This window comes from Panthera leo, chromosome F3 (genome assembly GCF_018350215.1).
Source record: "Panthera leo isolate Ple1 chromosome F3, P.leo_Ple1_pat1.1, whole genome shotgun sequence".
Classification (NCBI taxonomy): domain Eukaryota; kingdom Metazoa; phylum Chordata; class Mammalia; order Carnivora; family Felidae; genus Panthera; species Panthera leo.
The window spans coordinates 12,431,272-12,458,051 of record NC_056696.1 but is presented as its reverse complement, the minus strand read 5'-3'; the positions used below and the strand labels follow the sequence as shown (position 1 = coordinate 12,458,051).

General features: G+C 39.5%; 1 protein-coding gene across 2 annotated transcripts in view; it reads left to right on the top strand.

Annotated features, from left to right (window-relative positions):
- Positions 1–26,780, top strand: part of NME7 (NME/NM23 family member 7) — a 260,266-nt gene that overhangs the window by 48,311 nt on the left and 185,175 nt on the right. For both annotated transcript variants that reach the window (XM_042925970.1, XM_042925972.1), the window contains 5 exons: positions 412–519; positions 1,283–1,449; positions 15,495–15,605; positions 19,632–19,682; positions 22,737–22,944. In XM_042925970.1, coding sequence (XP_042781904.1) covers positions 412–519; positions 1,283–1,449; positions 15,495–15,605; positions 19,632–19,682; positions 22,737–22,944 — 645 coding nt within the window. The remainder of the gene's footprint in view (positions 1–411; positions 520–1,282; positions 1,450–15,494; positions 15,606–19,631; positions 19,683–22,736; positions 22,945–26,780) is intronic.

Below are 26,780 nucleotides of genomic sequence, written 5' to 3'. Positions count from 1 at the left end.
AGCTAGCCTCTCAGAATTTTTTTCTCACAGCAGTTTATTATCTGTTTATATGTAAATCTGCTTTCAGATCTGTTTATATGTAAATGTGCTGAATTATTACAGTAGTCCGATCAGGAGCTCATGTTCTAAAAAAATTGTTAATTTACTCAGGGTGATCGGATGGTTGTGAAGTATTAAGCAGTTCATAAGTCATCTTTGAGATAGCTGAGGATACTTAATGAGAAATTAGAAGGAAGTATTTCTGAAGGTATGTTGGTAACTGATATATGGTTGAAAGAAGAATCCTTGAATGTAATAAATAGTAACAGATGTACTTGTTAACAAATCTTTGGTAATTCTTGCCTTCAACGTAGATGGTTTATGCAAGAAGTGCTTATATTTTATACGTTAATGTTAATTCTTTCTTTGCAGAATCACGGGGAAAGATTCGTTTTCATTGCCGAGTGGTATGATCCGAATGCTTCACTTTTTCGACGTTATGAGCTTTTATTTTACCCAGGGGATGGATCTGTTGAAATGGTAATTGAGCCTTTTTTTTTTCCCCCTTAAACATCAGCAGAGGGAGTGAATGTGGGATAGGGAGAGGAATAGGATTGCCTTTTATGTCGCTGCTTTTGAAAATTCATAATATATTTTTTTCTTTTATTACTGGGAATTCTTTTTTTGGTGTTTGAATTCCAATACAAGAGGGTAACTTTGTACCTTTATCTTTAATGTGAAAATAGTAATTCATATCTTTTGTTTATAAAACGGATGTGGGATTGTTCATGTTTTAGATTAAGCAATAGGCGGTAAGTGGTTGCAGATCAAGATTATCATGGCCCTAAATATGTCACCAATATTGAAAGCTGTTATCTCTCCAAGAAGTCAGATTGAAGAAGATCAGGTTAAGAGTCGCACATATTTCTTTGTGTCTCTTCACTGGCAACCCTTTTACAGGTAGATCTCTTTGGTACTGGGGTTTTGTCTAGGCAAGACAGCTGAAATTTGGAATTTCTCTGGGATTTCGGAAGCACTAATTTGCTGAAATGGTTTGGCAATGAACAAATCTTTCTATTCATGGTTTATTAAAGTATTAAATTTGTAATAAGTTTTTCTGTTATTATTGGATCCCGCTAGGAAATACAGAAGTTCTAAAAGAAATGCAATTTGTATTTGTAGCAAAAGTGAAACAATGTCGCCAATGTTTAATGGAGCAGAATAAAGAATCATTTTTAATTTATAATAAGATTAACCTTCTCTTTGGAGAATTATTTGTCTTACTGTGTTGTTTTTGTTTTAGCATGATGTGAAGAATCACCGTACCTTTTTAAAGCGGACCAAATATGATGATCTTCACTTGGAAGATTTATTTATAGGCAACAAAGTGAACGTCTTTTCTCGACAGCTGGTGCTAATTGACTATGGGGATCAATACACAGCTCGCCAACTGGGCAGTAGGAAAGAAAAGTAAGAAAATCTTTTCTTCATTCTTAAAACATTATGTATGTCCTGATACCGAAGTCTAATTTCTCATTTCTATCTTGTGTTTTTGCAACATAGACACTTTTCTGATTCAGTGATCCGATGTGCTGTTAGGACATTTTTAGAATTTTGAGGAGTAGATTCAGTGATTTGTTTTTCACTCAGATAACAAAGTGATGCCCATAGTCTTAGGCAGTGATTATTTTCTGGAGAAAAAAAATACAAACTTTTTATACGCCCTCATCTTTCTTCATAACATGCATTTAACTGGGAACTGAGAATGTTTGAACACAAAAGAGTATTGGTGTGTAGGACAAACATGGCTTATAGGAGAAAGGTAGTGAGTGCCATAATCTCGGTGGAAACAGAAGAAAGTAGTTTGTTGTGGAAGATCGGGGAAGGCTTTGTGAAGGTATTTGAGCTGGATCCTGAAAGATGAATTGGATTTTTACCCAGTTAGGCTGAGAGGAGGGAATGCTGATCAGAGGAATAAGGACTAAGAAGAGATTCAAAGGCAGAAAGTTGTAGGTTGTTTACTGGAAAGAACCCATTGTTCTGCCTGACTTGTTTGACGGTTGACAGGTTGACTTTTTTTTTAGAACTTTAATTAGCAAAATAGCCTGAATGAGGGTGGTAGCAATAGGCGTGCTGGAAAGCGGTCATCCTCTCTCTGTCTCAGTTCATTTGTATGTCTTCTGGCACGTAGCACATCTCCTTATGCGTATTTGTGTTAGCTAAATCAGTCAGTGAATAACAATTTTAAATTCATGATCTGCCCTTTCCTTTTTCAAAAATGTCCTCCCTGCTTACAAATGATGACCTTTGATCTAGTTGACAAAGATGTTTTTGTCTAGATTGTTTGTAGTGAGTGTCGTTGATTTTTGAGCTTTATACACAGACCTAACGCCTGTCTGATAAATATTGACTGATCCAGCGAAGAAAGAATGAGCTAGTGTTATAAAAATAAAATAACACAATAGCGAAGAGAAACTTACCTGTCTTGTTCACAACTGTATGCCTCAAGACCGTTCTTGTGATGCCCCAGGCAGTAAGTTATTCACAGGGAATGCCCCACAAAAATTTGTTGAATCAATGAATGAATCCGTTTATGCCCCTGAACACAGTTATGTGTGGAGGCAGAGCTTCCGGCCGACCTGTCCAGCTCCTCCCTTCCCTCCCAGTGCACGCGGCTCTTCCTGTGACGGTGAGAGGCTGCGGCGTGGAACCTTCCAGTTGTCTCGTTAGCCTTCTCTCTGTACTGGTGGTCAAAGCTGCACTTGTCGCCCTGACTTTTCCTCAGTTCTGATTTAGAAGAGAGACAGAAAATGTTGGAGATGCAGCTGAAAAATCAGGCTGTTCTGAAAACAAGGACTTTTTAGTAAGGTTTTTCTCCTGCATATCAATTTGCAGCATTGCTAAAGTGACATTTTCATTTTCAGTCTCTACCTTTATGAGTTTTCAACCTTCTGAGGCTAGAATGACTGTATTTGAATTGAAATTTGACTTCTTTTGTCATCATTATTGGCTTCGGTTTCTCTGGCTTGTATATTATATTTATCTTGGGGGATTCTTGGCAGTGTGGAGTGATTATTGTAGTAATTAAAAGTAGGGACCGTCGGTGGAAGGTAAAGCTATCAATATAAAAAGCTCCAGATACCCTTCAATTTGAGAGGAAAAAAAATCTGTCAAACTATATTTTGAGGTCTACCAACAAAATAACTAGCTGGTTACGTAACTTCTGAGTAACTCCGGTAGTAATATTCTTTCTGTGACCTCTTTACAAGCCCCTGATAGCCCTTTTTACAAGCCTTTTGTAATCTCGGGGTGCTCTGGTGCTCATTGTGGATATTAGTACACAAGTGGTGATGTATCAGAGGGGTGGTGAATACCTCATAAAAAAAAAAGAAGACCATTCCCAGAATAACTCTGAAATGGGGGGAAAAAATAGGATGTTAGATAAAGAGGAATCTCATTGTTATGAGATCTCGTGGTGAAAGTCTACGAGATTAAGGAAACATCTACCCTAATTCCTTTATTTGCAAGTAATAAATATTTATAGCTTACATGTTTTTCAGCACATATATGCCAAGCACTGTGATAGGCACTTTTCATGTGAATCTCAGTTCAAGACGACTTTAAGCTTTCATTTAAACTAGCAGAAGTAAATGAATTAGGGAAACAGGGTTAATAGTATGACCCGATCAAAATAAAATAATAATGCGTATAGCAATTACAATTTGCATATATATTAGTCTTATTTCTCTAGAGTGAATGTCATTGATTCCATTTTACAGCACAGTTAGTAGCTTGGCCACGGTCGTAGATTTGGACAGTAAAGAAACCAGTAAACGTTGTTGTATATGCCTCAAACTCATTCTCTTTCCATTAAGCCTCTAATTAATAAGTTGATAAATACTGTTGAGTGGGACTGATTTCAAAAGAGGAGGACCAGAAGAATATGAAGACAGATTTTAAATATTTGGGGCACCCGGGTGGCTCAGTCGGTTCAGTGTCCAACTTCGGCTCAGGTCACGATCTCGTGGTTCATGGGTTCGAGCCCCACATCGGGCTCTGAGCTGACAGCTCAGAGCCTTGGAGCCCGCTTCGGACTCTGTGTCTCCCTCTCTCTGCCCCTCTCCCACTCGCACTCTGTTGTCTGTCTCTCAAAGGTAAATAAATAAATGTTAAAAAAATTCTTAAATATTTGGGCTGTATAATTAATAACAATATATGCAGTATTATATTTTTACTGACTTAACACTGTTTCCCCATCTTCTTTTTTGATTCTTTCTTAACTGTGTGTGGGCTAGTAAATCCAGCAACCATTTGGCTGATTTAAATAAGCTTCTTCAGAACTTAAGAGTTTAAAAAAATGTATTCTTTCACTTAAATGACAAAAAAAAAAAAAGGGCATTGGAGAAGTAAGTACGCGTACCGTCTCTCATGATCCCGTAGAAACAACCTGTATGTAATAACTGTAACTCAGCCTCATTCTCAGTGTGGACGGGGACAAGGATAACTTATGAACTCAGTACCCTCCCGGTTGTATTTCTCATACTCAACTCCCTTCTTTACACCAGAAAGAAATGATAGGAGCGCCAAGGAAAATTGATCTCTGTGCTGCCCATCAGCTAATTTTGAGGCAGTTATCCAGATGATTCAGTATAGTTCACTTTAGCTCTCAAACTGGCCTCGGCCTTCCAGTTCTCTTAGTCTACAGAAATACGACATTTGACTCACGTTTCTACCTGCTTGCTTTCTTTAAATCTCTTTTCTGAGTTATAATGGGCATAAAAAAGCTGTAGCCAATTGAATGCATACCACTTGAGGACTTTGGAGATAAGTGCACCCCCATAAGCCATCGCCACAGTGAACGATACAGGCTTCTTTGTCACCTCCAAAACTTTTCTCCTCCTCCAGTCCTGACCTCGGGGCCTGCCCGGGGGAGAGAGGGGTCTGCGTGGCAAACCCCTCCGCCCGCACACTTGGTCCGGGTTCTGTGCCGCCTCACAGCCCACCCAGCACAAGAGACAGAGCACCGGAGACAGGCTTCCACACAGGTCATTGTGCTAAACATGGGGACGCGGGAGGACGATGGCCTGAGGGCCTGCAGGTCTGAGACAAAAGGGGCGGTGCCACATGTGACCAGAAACCTACAGCATATAGTTGAAGAAAGACGAGGTAGAGCAGATAGAGGGAGTGGAGGGAGGAGGGAGCACCGTCCTGGGAGTGGAGTCGAAGTCACTCACGTGCCCTGAAGAGTGCACATATTCCTGTTCTTGGAGTTTTCTTTCTTTCTTCTTTTCTTTTAAAGTTTATTTATTTTGAGAGAGACAGCAAGCGAGCGTGAGCAGGGGAGGGGCAGAGAGAGAGGGAGAGAATCCCAAGCAGGCTCCGCACTGTCAGCGCAGAGCCCATGTGGGGCTGGAACTCATGAACCGTGAGATCATGACCTGAGCCGTAATCAGGAATCAGATGCCCAACTGACTGCGCCACCCAGGCGCCCCTTGGGGTTTTATGTCTTAAAGCCAGTTGGCCTAACAGTTTTGTGTAGGTTACTTCTCAGAGGAGGGGAGCAGCAGAATATTCGTTTAGGTGTGCTCTCACCTGAAAAGTACTCTCGCAGTACTAACTACTGTTATTTTACAGAACGTCCTAGGACCATAGTGAGCAGTTGAGTTTTGGCTGCTCAAAGGCACTGAATTGCATTAAAGTCATGCAGTTCAATTACCAAGGCCTTCCTAAAAATTCACCCCCTAACCTTTTTCTCTTTACTTATCTATGGTCTCACTGTCCAAGATGACTTACTACTGATTACATGATAGCCCCAACAACAGCATAACTGTACCCCAAATAATGCCATGAAAAAATGCCCTCTCATTCTTAAATTCCCAGAGAGAAATTGAGATTTCTTCCTCTGTAAACATCAAGTCAAATTCTGCCTTCTCCTTTATAATTCTTAGTCAGAGGGCTCCTAGTTAACAGATTAGAACTGAATTTTCTTTTCAGCTCCAGCCGTGGCCATCTTCCCCTAGAATGATTGATAATATATTTGGATTAATTAATGTCTTTTTTTTGCCACCTCTTTTCTTGCAGTCATACTATGTTATGCTGTAGGTATGTCTCTTATAAATAGCACATAGCATTTTTTTAAAAGCAAAATTCTGTCTGAAAATGCCCCTCATTTTCCTTGGTAAGATTAGTACATGTACAGTTTACATATGTTGTATTTTTGGCATTTTTGTACAATTTCCACTCTTTGGCCGCTTTGGTGCTTTTGTACTTTTTCTTTATTCTTGCTTTTTTTTTAATTAATTGAGGTGTTTTTCCTCTGTTCAGTTTCTTTTTCCTCTATAGTTTCCTGTTGAAGCCATAACAAATGATCACAAATTCAGTTGCTTCAAGAATACAAATGTATTGCCTTACAGTTCTGTAGATCAGAAGTTTAACACACGTCTCATCGGGCTGAGATCAAGGTGTTGGTAAGGTTGCATTCCCTTGCAGAGGCTCTGGAGGAGATTCTTGAGGTCACCCACATTTCCCTGGCTGTGAGGCTGAGACCTCACACTGACATCTCTCTGGTTCTCCGCAACCAGAAAGATTCTCTGATTTTAAGGACGAATGTGATTACACTGAGCCTACGAGAATGATCCAGAATAATTTCCCTATTTCAAGGCCTGAAATTGTAATCAAGTCTGCAAAGTCTTTTTACCATGTGAAGTAATGTATTCATAGGTTCCAGGGATTAGGTCATGGACATTTTTGGGTGGCCATTGTTTTACCTACTGTATTCTCTATTGGTTTGGGGTTTACATAATTCTATGCTATTTCTCTCGTGGTTAGCTGTGAAACTTTGTCATACATATTTAATTTAAATTGCTTAGGGTTGTATAATATCTTCACCCTTCTGTAGTCTTAAAAGAGTTTAGAACACCTTAGTGCCAATCTTCTTTCTTGAATTACATGGTTTCATTGTTGTTTTGGGCATTTGGTTTTTGTCTGCATGTTACCCTTTTTTTTTTTTCTTTCGTACCACCGATGTTTGCTTGGATTTACCTATGCATTTGTCACCAATTCTTGCATATCAGACTGTCCTTTTGGAATCATTTTTCTCTTTGGAATTTATCCTCCATTTCTTGGTAGTCAGTTATCTTCCTTAAAAATGTTTTTTATTTCACCTTCTTTTTTTAATGGTGCCTTTGCTTTGTACACAATTTGAAGTTGATAGTTGCTTTCAAGTTTTCTTTATTCCTCTTTTCTGCTGTTACTGGTTTGAGAATTATATATTCTATTAATTTTCAGTATTTTTAATATATGCAATTAAGGGTATAAACTTCCTTCTAAATACTGCTTAGCACCACATTCTCCTTTTTTATGTGAAATTTGAAAAATTTGATTTGAAATATTTTCTAATTTTTATAAGTTGTCATTGATCCAGTAGTTATTTAGAAGTATGTTCATTTATGTCTAAGCATATCAGGTTTTTTTATTCTCTTTTTGTATTGGATCCTGGCTGAATTGTGTGGTGTCTAAAAAATATACTCTGCATGATTTCTGTGTCTTTCAAGTTGGTTGAGGCTTGCTTTTGTCTTAGTATAATCGATTATTTTAGTGTGCTTGAAAAGAATGTTTAATCCACTGTTGTTTTGTGTCATTAGGTCAAGGTTGTGAATTATGTGTTCAAATCTTTCATGTATTTACTAATATTTTTGTCAGCTTAGTCTATCAATTACCAAGGCTTGATTAAAATTTCCTTCTATACTTGTCATTTGTCTCTTTTTCCTTGTCATTCTGTTAATTTTTACATTGTAATTTTGAGGGTATGTTACTAGGAGATTTAACATTGTTATATTTTCTTGGTAAATTGAACCTTTTAGTATTATAAAAAGATCATTTTTATCTCTAGCACTGAATTTTACCTTAAACTCTACTTTGTTTGATAGCAATAGAGCTGCACTGGCTTATTTTTTTCTTACTTTGTTTTATTTTCCTTTTCTTTTCTTTTCTTTTCTTTTCTTTTCTTTTCTTTTCTTTTCTTTTCTTTTCTTTTCCTTTATTTTATTTCATTTCATTTTTTGTTTCAGAGAGAGAGAGAGTGAGCAAGTGAGTGGGGGAGAGGGGCAGTGGGCGGGGAGAGAGCCTCAAGCAGGCTCCATACTCAGTGTGGAGCCAGACATGGGACTCTATCCCATGACCGTGAGATCATGATGATGTGAGCCGAAATCAAGAGTCAGATGCTCAACTGAGCCACCCAGGCACCCCTGCACTGGCTTTACTTTAGTTAATGTTCACACAGTGTGTCTTTTTCATCCTTTTTAAACTTTAAAACTTTCAGTATGCTATTCTAAATGTGCCTTTTCTAAATAACATAGTTACTTTTTAAATCTAGTCTGATGTAATTTGTCTTTGAATGATTTTTTTTTTAAAGAAAGTTTTTTTTTTTTAACATTTATTTATTTTTGAGAGACAGAGGGAGACAGAGCGTGAGCAGGGGAGGGGCAGAGAGAGAGGGAGACACAGTATCCAAAGCGAACTCCAGGCTCTGAGCTGTCAGCACAGAGCTTGATGCGGGGCTGGAATGCATGAACTGTGAGATCGTGACCTGAGCCGAAGTTGGATGCTTAACCGACTGAGCCACCCAGGTTCCCTAAAGAAATTCAGTTTTATAGTCTTTGTCTTTTACTCTAAAGCACTTACTTTTATTTATTTATTTTTATTTATTTATTTTTTCAATATATGAAATTTATTGTCAAATTGGTTTCCATACAACACCCAGTGCTCATCCCAAAAGGTGCCCTCCTCAATACCCATCACCCACCCTCCCCTCCCTCCCACCCACCCTCCATCACTCTTTACATAAGAGTCTTATGTAAAGCACTTACTTTTAATGCACGTACTATAATATATTTGGGGTTAACCCTGCCATCTGCTTTTGTGCTTTTTCTCATTTGATTTATTATTATTATTTTTGGTCGTTTTCTGACTTATTGAGGATTTTTCAATCCATTTAAATATATATATGTATATAATTTTTTTTTTTTTTTACCGTATATTTATTTTGAGAGAGATAGGCGGACAGAGCACAAACAGGGAGGCACAGAATCCGAAGCAGGCTCCAGGCTCTGAGCTGTCAGCACAGAGTCCTGACATGGGGCTCGAACTCACGAGCTGTGAGATTATGACCTGAGCTGAAGTCAGATGCTCACCCCACTGAGCCACCCAGGCACCCCTCAGTCCATTTTTTTGTCTATTTGTTTGAATGGTGTACATTCTTTTCTATACTTTTAGTTCTTATCCTAGAAACTACAGCATGCATATTTAATATCAATGCCTAAAATTTACCAATATCTGTATCTTCTCTTTTTTAAATCCAAGTTAGTTAACTTATAGTGTAATAATGACTTAAGGAATAGAATTTAGTGTTTCATCACTTATGTATAACACCCAGTGCGCATCCCAACAAGTGCCCTCCTTAATGCTCATCACTCAGCCCATCACCCCTCCAGCAACCCACAGTTTGCTGTCTGTATTTGAGTCTCTTATAGTTTGTCTCCCTCTCTGTTTTTATCTGATTTTTGTTTCCCTTCCCCTATGTTCATCTGTTTTGTTTCTTAAATTCCACATATGAGTGATATGCTATGGTATTTGTCTTTCCCTGACAGACTTATTTCACTTAGCATAATAGCCTCTAGTTCCATCCATGTTGTTGCAAATGACAATATTTTCATTTTTTTTTTGATTGCTGAGTAATGTTCCATTTTATATATTCCACATCTTCTTTATCCATTCATCTGTCGATGGACATTTGGGCTCTTTCCATACTTTGGCTATTGTTGATGGTGCTGATATAAACACTGGGGTGCATGTGCCCCTTTGAATGGGCATTTTTGTATCCTTTGGATAAATACCTCGTAGTGCAATTGCTGGCTTGTAGGGTAGTTCTGTTTTTAATTTTTTGAGGAATCTCCACACTGTTTTCCAGAGTGGCTGCACCAGTTTGCATTCCCATTAGCAGTGCAAAAGGATTCCTCTTTCTCCTCATCTTCACAACATCTGTTGTTTCCTGAGTTGTTGATTGTAGTCATTCTGACAGATATGAGATAGTATCTCATTGTGGTTTTGACTTGTATTTCCTTGATGATGAGTGATGTTGAGCATCTTTTCACATGTGTGTTAGCCATGTGGATGTCTTCTTTGGAAAAGTGTCTGTTCACGTCTTTTGCCCCTTTCTTGGCTGGATTATTATTTTTTTTGGCGGGTGTTGAGTTTGAGAAGTTCTTTACAGATTTTGGATTCTAACTCTTTATCTGATAAGTCATTTGCAAATGTCTTCTCCCATTCTGTCAGTTGACTTTTAGTTTTGCTGATTGTTTCCTCCCCTGTGCAGACGCTTTTTATCTTGATGAAGTCCTGGTAGTTCATGTTTGCTTTTGTAGTATCTTCCTTCTTGAAAGGCTAAGAATCTCGGAACAGTTTAGCTAAATTTTGTACCTTGCTGAATTACATGCCACTTCTGTTGTATTTTCTGTAGTTTTTGTGAACCTAATGATTCATTATTATTATTCTATATAACCAGTTGAAAATTAGCTGTCACTACTTTTGGCCTCTTAGTATTATTATTTTGTCTATCTCAGATATTCTGTTTGGGATTGTTTTGCTTATTTTAGAATTTCCCTTAGAGTGTTCACTGATAAGGAACTCTTTTGGCTGAAAATGTCTTTACTTTACTCACATTCTTGAAACTATCCTCTTAGCTATATCCTATCTTTCTGTTCCTCTGTGCTTCATTCTGAATTTGTTCAGAATTCTTCCATCAGGTACATCTAGTCTTCTGTCAGCCCGTTTGGTGCTTATTTTCATTTTTGTATTTTTTTTTATCACTTGGTCCTCTCATAGATTCTTTTTCAAACCTAAGTATCCATTGTTCATAGCTTGGACTTCTCTTGCCTTATGATGCTTGCACCTTGTCTTTCAGTCCTTCCTTTTGTCTGGTCCTTTCACAGTCTGCATCTGACAGTTCCAGTAGCTGAACTATCTGTGGCTGTCTCTGTTCTGTGCTGTTTCTTCTGGTTCTTCCTCAGGTTGGTCTTTTTTTACTTTTTTGTGCGCACGCGTGTGTGTGTGTGTGTGGGGGGGTAATGTTTGTGTGGTATTGATTGTCATGTGTCTGGATGTGTGTGGATGTGAACGTGCTTGTGATATACATGTGTGTTGGGCATTTCTAGATGAATTATTTGAGGTACAGGATGAAGTTACTTGACATCTAGGGTGGATGTGTTTGCTTCTGAGTTTTGGCTGGAGGGATTAGCAGTCTGGATGACCGTTACCAGAATTGTGCAGAATTGGACGTTCCCAGGCTCCCTAAGTGATGTGAATTTGTGCTGCCGGGCCACGCAAGGCATGGTTCTAGCTGACTCACCCTTAGGGCGTAGCTTTTGGTCCCAGAGTATTACAGGGAGAATACTCTGTTAGGTTCTGTTGCCCTCTCCCAGTGATGGGGTACAGATTAAAGTTTGGATTTGCCAGAGGCAATGCCGGCAAGGCAGACGCGACTTTTGTTCTTATTCCCCTGGGTCTCCGTTTTTCTTTTACGTTTGTGCTAACAATTGTTTAGCATCCAGCCCATTTCTTTTCGCTTGAAAACTCTTTGAAAACTATCTTACCCACTGTTTTTAGTTTTCCGTGGAAGGGCTGCCCTGAATGACTTTGCCGTTGTTGCCAGTCAGAAGCTCTGACTCACTGCCATTGCCTCCAAGCCACAGGGGCCTCATCTGAGACTATCCTCCTTTATCCATGGGGCAAACACATGCTGTACGCTTGCAAAGGAAGCGTGAAAGAGACCCCAAATTTGTCTTTGGGTTGATATTTTAGAACAGGTTTTTACATGCTTTCGGCCAATATGCATAACTTTTGAAATATTTAGATAAATTAATACAGATTAAAGTTTACAAATATATCCCTTTAGGTGGACAGCGTTCAAAGAGTCTACTGCCCTGTACTGTGGAGGATGTTTACTCCACAGCGGTTGACTGGTCATCTTTATCCCATACATGTTCGCTGCGATTTTTGCCCCGAGCCTGACTGGCGGATGGAGAACGTATCTTGTGCGTGGCTCCATGAAAGCTGTTAGTTTGCAGAATTCTGTGTCCTATCTGAGTTCTGTGAAGGCTGGCCCAGCTATTTTTTCACTCTCCATTGCTAAGAAGTTTTTAGTGTAAAAGAACGGTTTATAGTTTTTCTTTTGTTTCGAGAGCATCTCCTGCCACATCCCGCTCAGTGTCAGGTGAGAGGATTACCACGCGGTGGGTTGTTACAGCGGTGGTCCCCAGTGAATCACACCTCTTGGTATCGTGCCCTTGTCCAGTCCCCCCTCACATTGACTCTGGACTTGACCATGTGACTTGCATTGGCCAAAGGGACGTCAGTAGACATGTCTCAAGGGGATGCGTGATAAGTGTTTGCACGCTGGACTCTATGTGGCCGCATATGAAGAAGCCTGGTGTGGCCTCCAAAGGATGAAAGCCCACAAGGAAAAAGAAGCCTTGGGAGCCGTCCCAGCTGACCCTCCAGCCGCACACGGCTGTGTGAATGATCCCCGGTGAAACCACTGCAGCCGACCTACAGAATCTTGAGCAATTGTTGTTTTGAGCCCCCACATTTTGGGATGGTTCTGTTACTGGACAGAGAATGGATTCTTAAGTCAAGTTTGGCTGCTCGCCAGTCAAAAAAAAAAAGCCAATGCTGGAGAGACAAGCGATGGTGGGAAAGAGAAGTTTGCTTTATTCAGGAAGCTGGCATCCTGGGAAGATGGTGGACTGATGTCTCAAAGGCCGTCTTCCCTGTCCAGACAAAGCCACAGGGTTCTAACAGGGGGGAAGGTGCGGGAAATGGCGGGGGCTCCGTGCAGGAGAAGCAGGTGCCCAGGCAGTTAGTCGTACGTCGACCTGGCCCTGAACAGACTTGTTGGCATCAGTGGCAGCTGTTTTCAAATGCGGTCAGGTCTTATCTTCTGGGAAAGTCTGGTCCTTCATTCCTCAAGGCCAGCCTGCAGGCCTCTGGGAAAGTAGGTCAGTCCTGCACCAGTCCGGGGGACTTCAGCCAGCAAGCGAGGAGCGCAGCAGTTTGAAACACGTTCACCTTTGGGACGGCTTAGAGTGTTGTTATGGTGCGTTACATGGCGACAGAGAACAGCAGCACTATTAATAATATTTTTGTGGTCCTATTGTTTATGTGCTGTCCTCGCTTAAATAGCACGTGTGACTTCTCGTGCCCGTCGAATTTTCTGCTCAGGATAGATTTTAACTATTATGTACTGAAGAGTTAAGCAACGAGAACACGATAGGCGAATCTGTTTACAGTGGTTACTCCTAGTAGTCAGCCGTTAATGTAGGCATTTAAAGAGAAAATGAAATTGCATTTTAAATTCAGTCCTGTCCGTTTTGCATTCTCCACCCTGGTGCTTGTTCCTCGAAATCGATGGCTGCTGATGTGTTTATATTTTCTTTAAGAGCTATAGTTCCAGAAAGTTCGCCCACAGTTCAGCATAAACAATTCAGGGGTTAGTGTGGCTTATGATGCTTAAATAACGTGAGCTAAAAAGCGACGAGTTTTAATTGCATCTTCAGTGAAGCCATATAATATAAAATACTATCAGCGACTCGTTTGCTTCCAAATAAAGGAAAGGATTGTCCGGTATGGCTTGTCATAAGCATACTGAGATGAACAATCTTTGTTATTTATAAGTTTTAAAAGGCAGCCATGGGTGACATCCCACTGAAAGTAAGGATGTTTGAATTATTATATCTTTGTCAGAGCCTCAGCCAAGCTTGTCTCATTGGGGAAGAAAGCTCCGAAAAGGCCATTCTTCTCGTGTGCATTCCTTGAAATATTGCCGGCGTGTCAGAACACCCAGAAATGATGAAGGGCAAGTGGTAGCAGTTCATTATCATACTTCTGCACGTCCCGCAAACTGAATTACTCCGACTAGTTCGATTTTCTTCTTGTATTTGCAAGTATTACCCTCGAGGGTTTTGTGGTTGTGCTCCCTTCTGATGATACTCAGAGTGACCTTGCTTGTAGTGTGGAAGGAGCGCAGACCCGCAAGTCTTGTGAGCTGGCTGTTTCTGTCCTGAAGGTGCCGCTGACCGGCTGTGCAGCCTTGCACGTGACCGCTCTCCAGGCTTAGTTACCACATCAGCGAAGCGAGGGCATTCGGGCGGTCGCCATCGCCAAAAATCGATTAATTCTGTGGCTTCAGAGTAGAGAGGGTGCTTTGCTCCTATGTGTCCTCTTGGAGGAGACTGTGACTGTAAAAATTAGCATGGTGTTTGCCATCTGTCTACATTGCCAGGCAAGAAGACATTTGGTTCTTTGCGCATCCCTCACGCTATGCTTGAGTGTTAAAAGAAGAATTTATAATTATTTCCAAATCAATGCTGAACTGACTGCATAGCATACATTTGTTAAAGTCTAAGAGACCAAAAATCAAGCTCATAATATATTAAATGCAATATTTTAAAGATTTGTCCTCTTTTATAAAATGTGTTCTAAGAAACAGATATTTTAAAGACCAGTGTTTTCTAATGTGGGGGCCAAGGACAGTCTGCCTCAAAATGTGCCACTTTGGCATATTATTTTAAATAAAAGTTACTTAAGCAGCTGGTGCAAGGACACTCGGATCCCCTTCTGTCCCCCTGAATAGAGGAAGTAAATCTCCCGTATAAAAGGTGTGCTCCCTGTACTAAGAAGTAAAGAGATCCCTTATTACCACCAGAGATAGGAACTTTAAAGCCAACAAAGCTGTAGAAACAAACATTGTTACTTTCTTTCTAATCTACCATGGAAGTCCAAATTCTGCTTTGAATTCCATACTAATTAAAGCTCCTAAACATCTGTTTTCTTTCTTTCTTTCTTTTTTTTTTAAAGGTTTTATTTTTAAGTAATATCTACACCCAATGTGGGGGCTAGAACTCACAGCCCGGAGATCAAGAGTCCCGTGCTCGACTGCCTGAGGCAGCCAGGCGCCCCACATCTGTTTTCTTTATCCTGTCAATCCCTCACAAATTTACTGTCTCTTTGTTTAAGAAGTATAAAAACTGCCTGTTTTCGTCATTTCTTTGGGTCTCAACTTCATTATTGGGCACACATGACGAAACTTCAGCTTTTTCTCCTGTTACTCTGCCTCGTGTAAATTTAATTCTCAGTCCAGTCGGAAGACCTTGGAGGGTAGAGGAAGAATTTTCCCTTCCCTGCATTAATTTGGGCATATTAAACATGACAATGTGAACTTTTTTCCCCTGTAAGCTTTTATTATTTTTTTTAGATTGGGTACCTAAGTTTATATTTTCTTGGGAAAAATAGTAAGCTTACCTTATGTAAGTTTTAAAGAGACCTTTAATACACTTCTCTTTGGAATTGATTTCAATGTTTTATGATGTAGGATGATTGTTAAGGAAACTACCACTGCTTAGGAATTGTAAGTAAAAACTGAACTATTTTTATTTTCAAACTTATCCTTTATATCCTTACAGAACGTTGGCTCTGATTAAACCAGATGCAGTATCAAAAGCCGGAGAAATAATTGAAATGATAAACAAAGCCGGATTTACTATAACCAAACTCAAAATGATGACGCTTTCAAGGTAACTTGTTGGCCATTTTCAGTCACGTAAAGTCTGATTCCGTATTGTTTTCTTTTTTAAATCGTCTGTTATGTTTCATGTCATTGTTTAAAATAAAAGCCTCTCACTGAGTGGCAAAGGATAGAACACTAATCTTATTGAAATGAGAAAATAATAAGACCACAGGTAATTATATTCACCAATAATAATTGAACTCCAAGCAAGTAGGAATTGTCAGATTGTACCTGCCTCACTTTTATCGTGTTCCCTAACTCCACTGGCTTTTATAACACCGACGCTGGATCATCGTCGTCTCTTCTCCTTAATGTAGAAGTATAACACACTGTGTGAAAATGATAGAAGAGGAAATGAGTATTGAGTATTTCTACTTGATGAGGGAGTATTACTGTTGGGATTTCCCAAAGGGAGGCCTTTGGAAATGTTTACATTTTGCTCTGCCCAGTGGGTATCATTGGCACATATGCTGATTTACTATCCTGAAAAGCAGTCCATTCTGTCTGACCTGATAGTTTCTAAGTTATTTAGTGAAAACAGGACTTACCCCTCGGTAGGGACTTTAATGTGGCAGTTAGGCAGAACTGGCTCCAGTGGCCTTCTTATGTTACTCCACTGGGTGTTTTTGTTTCTGTTTTTTGTTTTCTTGGGTGTTTTTGTGTTTGGTTGTTTGGTTGGTTTTTTTGGTCAGGTGTCTTACTGCTATTCCCGGATATATATTGTATGGGACAGTTGCTGTTTTGGCTCCGTGAGGACAGGGACGATGAGTAGCCGTAGGTATTCAATGCAGCTTTGCTAAGTCTGATCCTCGGATACCTTAATGAAACACCTTCAAGTTTATCCCAACAACGACATACATTTAATTTGAACTCTTCCCGTGTGTAAGTTCTTGGCAGTTTACACATCTTCCAGAAAGGCAGGAGGCTTAAGTTTCAGAGCACAGAATTTAGAGCCAGATCGCATGTAATTGCACCTCTTAGTAGGTGTGTGACTCTGGACCGTTTATTCTGTGCTTCGTTTTCTTCATCTGCAAAATGGAGGTTATAACCACCTGTATCGTAAAGTTGTTATAAGGATTATGGGAGTTTAATATACGTAAAGTGCTTTGAAAGACCCCTACGCATAGTCAGTGTATATGAAGTTAGCTATTGTTATTAGTAGTGGTAATCTGGTGATATTATTATCTAGTGGAGCTGAGGTCATGCCCGTTTATAAGTAGTTAAATTTGTCCTATGTCTGTATGTGTCATGAATGCTTGCCCTCACAGCAGGCGATGGGACTGAATTCTGGAGAAATGCCTTTGAATAGTTTCAGGGACGTTAAATTTTTTTTTTGTCTTGACACCACTAGTGCTCAATAAATTAGGCATCAAACTTCCCAAGATAAAGATGCCCAGGGACACTTCACCGCTTCCTTATTTTTTTATAGCACCTCGTACATCTCTATTAATCCTAATGTCAAGTCTTGGATCTTGTCCAACTGGAAAGCTAACGAGCTAGTCTGTTACTCTTTCGTGGATGCTAGCGAAGACGTGAGACACCTGGGTCGGTGACAGAGGACTTCATGATGGTACAGCAAAGCCGCAGGAGCATCGCGCTTATGTTGGTCCTCCTTGCCTCCTTGTCCCGCGGGAATAAGATGATACGGATCCAGGTGGATCTTGTATACGCAGTTGATTGCATCAGAGCTGAGGCGCTTTGAACTTGGGTTACCCACTGTTTCGGTGGCAAGCAGTACACAGGCTGCTCTCTGTACTGAAGAGAGACATGACCTCATCCCTCCGAGTGGCTCACTGCAACTGTGACTCAGAGAGAAGGCTAGGAGGGAGGGCAGTGGGGCCTTGCATTCTTGGCCCAGCCAGTAAGTCACGATACGAGCACCAGAGACCCACGGAGGAGTATCTTCCAGCGCTTGACATCTTTGCTAAAGTTGTCTGTTCAAGTGCCAGTTCCCCAGTCATGACAGTACCTGAAAGGCAGCAGCTGAGTTGCATCTGACTTTGAACTTCCAGTTCTTGGATCAGTGCCTGATTCACGCTAGGCGCTAAGTAAATATTTCATGAAAGAATTAATGGACAAATCTTTGTGGGAGAACGGTTTCCTTATAAAAACACAGCAAGACATAACAAAACAACAACAAAACTCCTTTCTGTGGTGATGCCCTTGATGGGAAGAATTCGGGAACTCTCATCTTGGTTCCAATTTTGGATGTTGAATGGAGATAACTATGGGGTCGGTGACATGTTAGAAGAAAATAGTGAAGCACTTTTCGTAATTAATGTTTGTCTTTTCATCAGTGTTAAAGATTATGATTGATTTTGTTTTCTCTTTTAGTAGCTTAGTTTTGTTGAAAAGTTTAGGATTGGTTGTTTGAGTCATCTTGCTGCTAATTCTGTTTTTTAATTTTAAGTTTATTTATTTTGAGAGAGAGCAAGCGAGCAAGGGAGGGACAGAGAGAGAGGGAGAGGAAGAGAATCCAAAGCAGGTGCCACATTGTCAGCATGGAGCCTGATGTGGGGCTCGAACCCACTAACCGTGAGATCGTGACCTGAGCCAAAATCAGGAGTCAGTTTAACCAGCTGAGCCACCCAGGTGCCCCTTGCTGCGAATTCTCTTAAAATGCTCTCACATGAGTGTTTCAGTTTTACCTCATTTTAGGCTACAGCGCAATATATCCATTTCATTTTTGTGAATTCTTCTGACCCTCTGGAGTTGGTAACAGAAAGGGTGTAAATAGAGATTTGCAGCAAGAGATTTGGGTTCAACTCCCCCACCCTCCTTCTCTTACTAGCACTTTACCTGGACAAGTTATGGAATCATGTTGAACTTCATTATTTTCATAAACAAAATGCAGGTAATCATAACCAATTTCAATGTATTGTGAAGAAATAAAATGATTTAATGTTGGCATAATAGGTTCTAGAAAGATGAGTTTTCTTCCCCTCTCATTTCTTGGGATGAATTTTTATTTATTAATTATTTTTTATACTCGCATAGTATACTTTTCATAATCTGTTCCTAGTTGAAGAAAATATTTCAGTATATTTGGTTTGAATAAGAGTATGCCTGCTATAGTTTACTGTGTGAATTCATTTGGTAGTAGGTTCGTAAAATCTTAAAACACTGCAGACTAAGTTAATTATCATGCCTGAAAGGATAATCCTATGCTGGAGGACACTTAAAAACTTCTTTGATATTTTAAAAAGTAGTTAATGTTGACATATTTGTTATATACTGTGTACTCAGTTCAAAGCCTTTAAAACTCTGAGTTTGAGAGACACCTGGTTTGGTTAAGATAAAAAGTTGTTTAGACTTTTTAGCCAATCGATTTAATCTGTTACTCTTTCAGTGTCTCTATAGATATTCTTTTGTGGGAATATAGATTTAAAAAGTAAATTCCTATTGCCCTTAGTAAATTCTGAGTATCTCCATATTGACCTTCCTTTTCTGATGATGTTAATGAAAGCATTAGTTTTTAATACATTAACAACCTGTAAGAATACATTGATATGCTTAATTTGTCAAACAGATTTTAAAAACACAAGTATATAGCCTTTCCTTGGCAGAGATCTCATGGAGAAAACTGTAACTGTTAAGTTAAAATTCTAGCCTGACCTTTCAAGTTTAAAGCCTGGAGAAGAAAGTGACAGATTTTGAATTTGAAGATCAATTTGCATTTTTAAGTGTAATGTATTTGACTTCTAAAGAACAAATAATTCTTATTGGTCAAACGTTACACTTTGTTTCAAGAATATTAAAGATGCTGATGAAAGGGAAGATAATAGATAACCTGAGGAGAAACGTAAATATTGCCTCTTACATTCATTGTAATTTTACATCTTAATAGATACTCAGCTAGCAAAAACTTTGAAAGGTGGGACAATTTGAACAGAATATTTAGTGAAAAGTCATTAATCAGTTTCCATACCGATCAAATAAGTAGAGAACTTCATCTTTCTTTTATTTTATTAATGTAAGCTACAATAATTTTTTTATGTAATTCTTAACTGTTGTCATTTTGATGATTTTACAGGAAAGAAGCAACAGATTTTCATATAGACCATCAGTCAAGGCCCTTTTTAAAGTAGGTGCTGAATTTGGGGCAAGTGGTTTACAGCAAGAGGATATTCTGGGAAACTAAAGAATTACAGTTTTATAATTCAAAAATTTGTGACATGAAAATAATCTGTCAAATGGACCATAGCAACATTTTGTAATTGTAGAGAAGTGTTTTCTAAGAATTGTTTTTTTGTCCTTTTATTAAATTAGAATCCTTATTTCACCCTTAAATATCTTAAACTTTAATCAGCAGCAATTAGGATGATTTGTTTACATTATAAGAGGCATAGCTTTCTTTTTAGATTTCAGTAAAATAGTGATAATTATGTTTTATGTTGAGTATTTTTTAATGTTTTTATTTATTACTATTACTTTTAAGTTTATTTTGAGAGAGAAAGGGCACACGTGTGCATGAGTGGGGTGGGCAGAGAGAGATGGGGAGAGAGAGAATCCTAAGCAGGCTTCACGCTGTCAGCATGGAGCCGGGTGCAGGGCTCAAACTCACAAACTGTGAAACCATGACCTGAGCCAAAATCAAGAATCAGATGCTTACCCGACTGAGCCACCCAGGTGCCCCACATTTTCTTAAGGGTTTTAAAACTTTTATTTAAGTAACCTCTACGCTCAACATGGGGCTCGAACTGACAACCCCAAAATCAAGAGTTGCATGCTCTAACGACCGAGCCAGACAAGAACCCCTGTGTTGAGTATTTTTGTGGTTTTTTTAAAATTCTTCTGGGGCGCCTGGGTGGTTCATCGGTTAAGCGTCCGACTTCAGCTCAGGTCACGATCTCGCGGTCCGTGAGTTCGAGCCCTGCATCGGGCTCTGGGCTGATGGCTCAGAGCCTGGAGCCTGCTTTAGATTCTGTGTCTCCCTCTCTGTCTGCCCCTCCCCCGTTCATGCTCTCTCTCTGTCTCAAAAATAAATAAACGTTAAAAAAAAATTAAAAAAAAACCTCTCTTATTTTGGCATTCTTGTGTGCATGAAACAATGCTCACGGAGCCCTTATTTTTTAACTAATACTTTTGTTCCTTGAAATATAGCAACTACTATATGTTAGAAACCGAATTTATATTCTAAACACTTGAATATTGTGAGGTGCATATTACTATTGTCAAAAAAGTGCTTCCATTTCTTTTTTTAAAAATTTTTTAAAGAATTATTTATTTATTTATTTATTTATTTATTTATTTATTTATTTATTTTAAATATGAAATTTATTGTCAAATTGGTTTCCATACAATACCCAGTGCTCATCCCAACAGGTGCCCTCCTCCATACCCATCACCCACCCTCCCCTCCCTCCCACCCCCCCATCAACCCTCAGTTTGTTCTCAGTTTTTAAGAGTCTCTTATGCTAAGTGAAATAAGTCATACAGAGAAAGACAGATACCATATGTTTTCACTCTTATGTGGATCTTGAGAAACTTAACAGAAGACCATGGGGGAGGGGAAGAAAAAAAAAGAGATTTTTAATTTTTTTTAATGTTTATTTATTTTTGAGAGAGAGAGCATGAGCAGGCGAAGGGCAGAGAGAGAGGGAGACACAGAGTCCAAAGCAGGCTCCAGGCTCCAAGCTAGCAGCACAGAGCCTGACACAGGGCTCGAACCCACGAACTGCGAGATCATGACCTGAGCCGAAGTCGGGCACTTAGTCGACTGAGCCACCCAGGTGCCCCAAAGTGCTTACATTTGTAATAAAGAAGGATATTAGTCAGGCTGCTATAATAAACACACTGCTTGGCATCCTGCATATGATAGTGTTTTTCCTTTAATTGTATAATAGAAAATTATGTTATAGATTATTTTAAATCAAGCAGTTTAAAATATTCCCAGGCCTTGTTAGAATATACAGTTTTCTTGGGGCACCTGGGTGGCTCAGTCGGTTGAGCGTCTGACTTCAGCTCAGGTCATGCTCTCACAGTCTGTGAGTTCGAGCCCCACGTCGGGCCTTGTGCCGACGGCTCGGAGCCTGGAGCCTGCTCTGGATTCTGTGTCTCCTTCTCTCTCTGCCCCTTCCCCGCCCATGCTCGCTCTCTCTCTCTCTCTCTCTGTCAAAAATAAACATTAAAAAAAATTTTAAGAATATACAGTTTTCTTGGAAACTATTATAGTTTTGCTTTATGTTTGTGGCATTATATTACAGCACCTGGTTTAATGTCTTATATGTAATTAGTATGCAGTAAATTTTATTAACTGGGTGAATTAACCAGTGTTCTGGTATTATGAAAGACACAACAAAAGATATACCTGCATTAATCGGAAATAGTCTCATGAAGAAGTATTTTTTATGACCAGGCACACCTTTCTCTGCATTATTAACATGCCACACCCATTATAGGGTGTGGTTATAGGTTATAGGCTTATTCACTATGTGTTTTGAGGAATTCTGTAATAACGGGACATTAGATGATAAGTTTCTTGAGGCCAGGGTATCATTGAATATTCTGATTTGTAGTTAAGTAATTGTTATGTGCTTACCGAATGGATCAACATGGATTTGTTCCCCTGATTTGGGCTCCTTAAATCTAATTGTTTTTGGCTACTAAGTCCTAGAAGAATATGTATGAAGAGGTCACGGGGCCTTTTAAAGGACAGAGCGTATGAATACTTCTTCATACATACTATTTTTTAGAAATCCTTTTCAAAATGAATTGAATTGATTTAAAAAGGAAGGGAGTTACCTCGTAACATGATTCATGAGGGAAGGAATCATGTAAAAGAGTCAAGAGCTAATCGGTACAGAAGTGTTTGTCACACCATGTGCTTTTCTTCTAGAGGGTTCTGGCCTCTCTCATAGTTTAGAAGAGAGAGAAACAGGCACTTGCTTTAAAATGTATTCTTTGCTGACAGTAAATGATTGGACACCAGTAGCGATGTGTAGTGGCTCAGGCTACTGGAGGACACTCAATTATGAAAATTTTATCTTGCCTGTGTAGAATTCACTGTATCCGATAGTTCTGAGATCATCATATCCATGTGCGTATTGAAATACTCCAACTGTAATGTATTCTTGTGAGTCGAGATACACAGGTTGACGGAAAGATGAAGCAAATCAGTCTTTTACCTGTTTTATAGCGAGCTGATCCAGTTTATTACGAGTGGTCCTATTATTGCCATGGAGATTTTAAGAGACGATGCTATATGTGAATGGAAAAGACTGCTCGGACCTGCGAACTCTGGTCTGGCACGTACGGATGCTCCTGGGAGCCTGAGAGCCCTCTTTGGAACCGACGGCATAAGAAATGCAGCTCATGGCCCTGACTCTTTTGCTTCTGCTGCCAGAGTAAGGTGTTTGAAAAAAATTTTAGTTCCGTTTTTATTTTGTTAAATGTGTTAGGTCAGAGTAAAGCATTTCTGTCACTGCCGACTTAGGGTAGATTTATACAGGTGACCTAGCAGTAGAGAAAGTCTTTGACCTGTTGCCTAGAATTAAACAGCATTTCAATAATATGTCTCTTTTGTGAACTGGTAACTCGGTCATGGTCAAGATAAGTTTTCTCCGATTAAAACACCTGTCATCCCGGGTTTTGTCCCAAAACCATTTAAATTATTCAGGTTTATAAATGTTTGAATAATTGAATTCACACAAGACCAGTTTATGGATAGTAAATACTCAGAAAGAAAGCATTATTTAATATATTTTTTCCTGACTCATACTTCACACTATTTTCAAGCTTAACGTCCTTTTCTTTACCTATATATAGCTAGTGTTTATGAAAAAGTTTTTATGCTTCTCACAATTACTCCTTATTTTAAATCCATATAAATAAGGTATTATACGAGGTTTATGCTGATGTTGATTTAATGACGTTGCATGTTTATTCTTAGCATCATGAGAAGTTTCTAACTAATTTAAGATGGTTTTCAGTCTGGTCATGCTTTCATTAAAATATTAGACAATTTTAAAATAATTGAATTTTTCTTTTTTTTTTTTACAGCTCTGTCAACAGATCCTTTCAGTTTTCCCTTCAAATTAGACTTTGAATTTGATTGTTGTGGTCTAGGTCACTGTTATATTTTGTCTGGACCACTGCGTAAGCCTCCTAATTCCCCTTTCCTCTTCTCTGACACTCAGTTTATGAAAATTCTACCTTGCCCACGTAAAATTAACCAGGCTAAGAGAGATCTTTTCAAACCAGATTAACAATTCAACTATTGAAGACTCTTTAGTGAATTTTTTTTTAATCTCTTTTACAATAGAATCTCAAGTCCCTGTTGTAGGCTCCAAAGCTCTACCTGATCTGATTTCCATCTGTCTCCCCGGCTTTATCTCCAGCCTCTCCGTTATTCACTGTGTCCCAGGTACACTGACCATCTTGCTATTCCTTGAATAGCGAATTTCTGCCTGGCTTGTTCAATCAACAGTAAAGAGGACAGGGTAGTTGAATGGGAGTGAGGGAAGGAGGGGCTGATGAGGGCACAGAAATAATCAGGGGAGATATCACACGGTAATATTTCTGACATTTTCTCTGAGGAAAGCTGGGACCTATTGCAGTGCTGCAAGCGGAGGGCTGACATGGTTGAATTGGCCTTTGAAAGGGCTATATTGGCCCTGAGAATAGTCTGTAGACGACAGGAATGGCATCAGGGAGCCCAGTTAACAGGCCGTTGCAGTAATCCAGGGAGATGATGGCTTGGACCAGGGTGGTGGCAATGAGAGGAGTACGGAGATATATTTTAAAATACATTTTAATCAGTGGAGGTCACCTGAACAAGATTTCCTTCCAGACTAAATGTAGAGTCGGAGAAAAATTGGTATCAAGGATTACTCCATAGCTCCTAGCATGAACAACTGGAAGGCCACGATTTACGTAAACTGAAATCAGGAAAGCCATGGCTAGAGTCAGTAGGGATGGAAACTCAGGAGTTAACATTTTGGACATTGCAAACTTAATCTGCATGCTAGTCATCAAAGTGGAGAGATGTTGGGCAAAAAATTTAGTTATATGAGTTTGGGGAGGGAGGTCTGGACTAGTACATATGGGGTCATTGGCATCTAAATGGTATTTAAAGCCTTGAGAATGGCTGAGATTACTCAGGAGAGAGTGTATTGGGTTATATGAGTTGGGGAGGGAAGTCTGGACTAGTAAATATGGGGTCATTGGCATCTAAATGGTATTTAAAGCCTTGAGAATGGCTGAGATTACTCAGGAGAGAGTACAGATAGAGAAGAAAAGAGAACAAAGATGGAGTCTTTATGTTCTTAGTAAAAGGCTGAAGAGGAGGAAGCAGCAAAGGAGCCGTCAGTGAGGGAGAAGGAAAAACCTCAGAGATGATTGTGTCCCGGAGGCCAGGTGAGGAAAATATTCAAAGGGGAGAGAATGATCAGTGGGGTCAAATGAAGCAGACCTATCAAGAAAGAAGGGCCCTGAAATTGACCACTGGATTTTGCAATGGAGAGTTCATTGGTGAAGTTTGTAAGAGAGCAATAGAGTCAAAGTCCTGCCGGAAGGGATTTAAAAGAAAATTGGAGGACGGGAATATAGACAACTTTTTTTAGGAGTGTTGTTGGATGTTGAGCAAAGAAATGAGGTGGTAGCTGTGAAGAAAAGCAGCATCTTTTTTCTCGTTCTCTCTCTTTTTTTTTTTTAAGATGAGAAGAATTACAGATGTGAAAAATTGAGGATGTAGAAAAAAGAGTGAGACTGGCACAATGTCCTTGATTAGGTGAGAGGGAATGGGGTGCAGGAGTAGTTGTCTGTAGCAACAGGTGCGAAGGCGGACTATGGGGGTGCAGATGCTGATTCTTACTCCCTTAGTTAAGACAATAGGAAGCAAGGTCAAAAACAGCTAAAAGTGAGGATGAGGGAGACGGTGTTTATTGGTTTGAAGAGAGAGAAGATGTGAAGTGATCATCAGAAAGACTAGGAACAGGAAGCAATTAGGGAAATATGGTTGTGGTGCTGAATAAGTGGCCCACCTGATGTTCATGGTTCTGAATTCTGAGTGTGGTTGTTCTCCGTCCTTGTTCAGCTGCATGGGTGTAGGTGCAGAGTAGGTGGAGCGTTGACTTCAACCATGGCTGTAGTTTTGTGAAGCGAACTCGATAGGAAGGTCTCGGTAGTCAGTGGAGTGTGCAAGAGAGTGATTATAGTCTTTGACCTTTGATCTTAGTAGTAGACAATCACTCTACATGTAGTCTTCCTTTCTGGAGTTACATTACCAATCAGATCTTTCAAGATATTACATAAGTGATAGGAATAAATAATTAATGAAATAAATGGAAGCTGGAACTGAAAGTCACTGACCATGCTCATTGATATTTGCTTCCTCTTTCCCTCCCTTCTTATCTTACCCCGTCCATTTCCATCAGTTTATTTAATAAATTTAAGCTCAGGTATGCTTGTCAGATTTTAGACAATTTAGGCTCTATATGTATCGATATATTAGATGATTCCATCAGTGAGCACCGTAAGGGGAGCGATTTTCATGTTTCGATCAGTGGAACCTGCATGGCACATAACAAATGGTGAATGAATTCTGGTGTTGGCCACTAAAATTCCCTGGTTACTTCCCATTAGCGAACAATATATTTTTTAAGTTTTTGTATTAAAAACCGTGATGTAAGTAAAATGGGAAGAAGTGGGAAAATGTGAGCATATAATTTTGATCTTTTTCTCAAGGTATTTTACCTTACAAATATTCTTTGCCTTTTATGAAAATACCATGAATCTTGACTGTGAGTCCAACTACACCATGTTGCAGTGTTATGATTTATAAGAAATGCATATTTGGTCGTGCAGATGACCAAAGTATATTTTTCATATATATTTGATCTTTGTCCAGTTTCTGGGGCACAGCTCCGCCAAATCCTTGCGATTTCCTGAGTGTTGGGGGTGATAAAGGTGTCCTTCGTTATGTTAATGAAATGACTTTTGGAAAGCATCTGAGGATAGAGGCTGGTTGCCAGGGGGACCAACAGTGTGTTTAGAGGGTTAGAACTTTCGGTCTTTATCTCACCACCCCTGGGAAGGGGAGAGGGGCTAAGAGGCAGGTGGGGGAGGGGGAGGGTGAAATAGCTGATAGGGATTAAGTAGTGCAAGTTACGATGAGCACCTGGGTATTGCGTGGAAGTGTTGAATCCCGATATTGTACACCTGAAACTAACACTACCACACT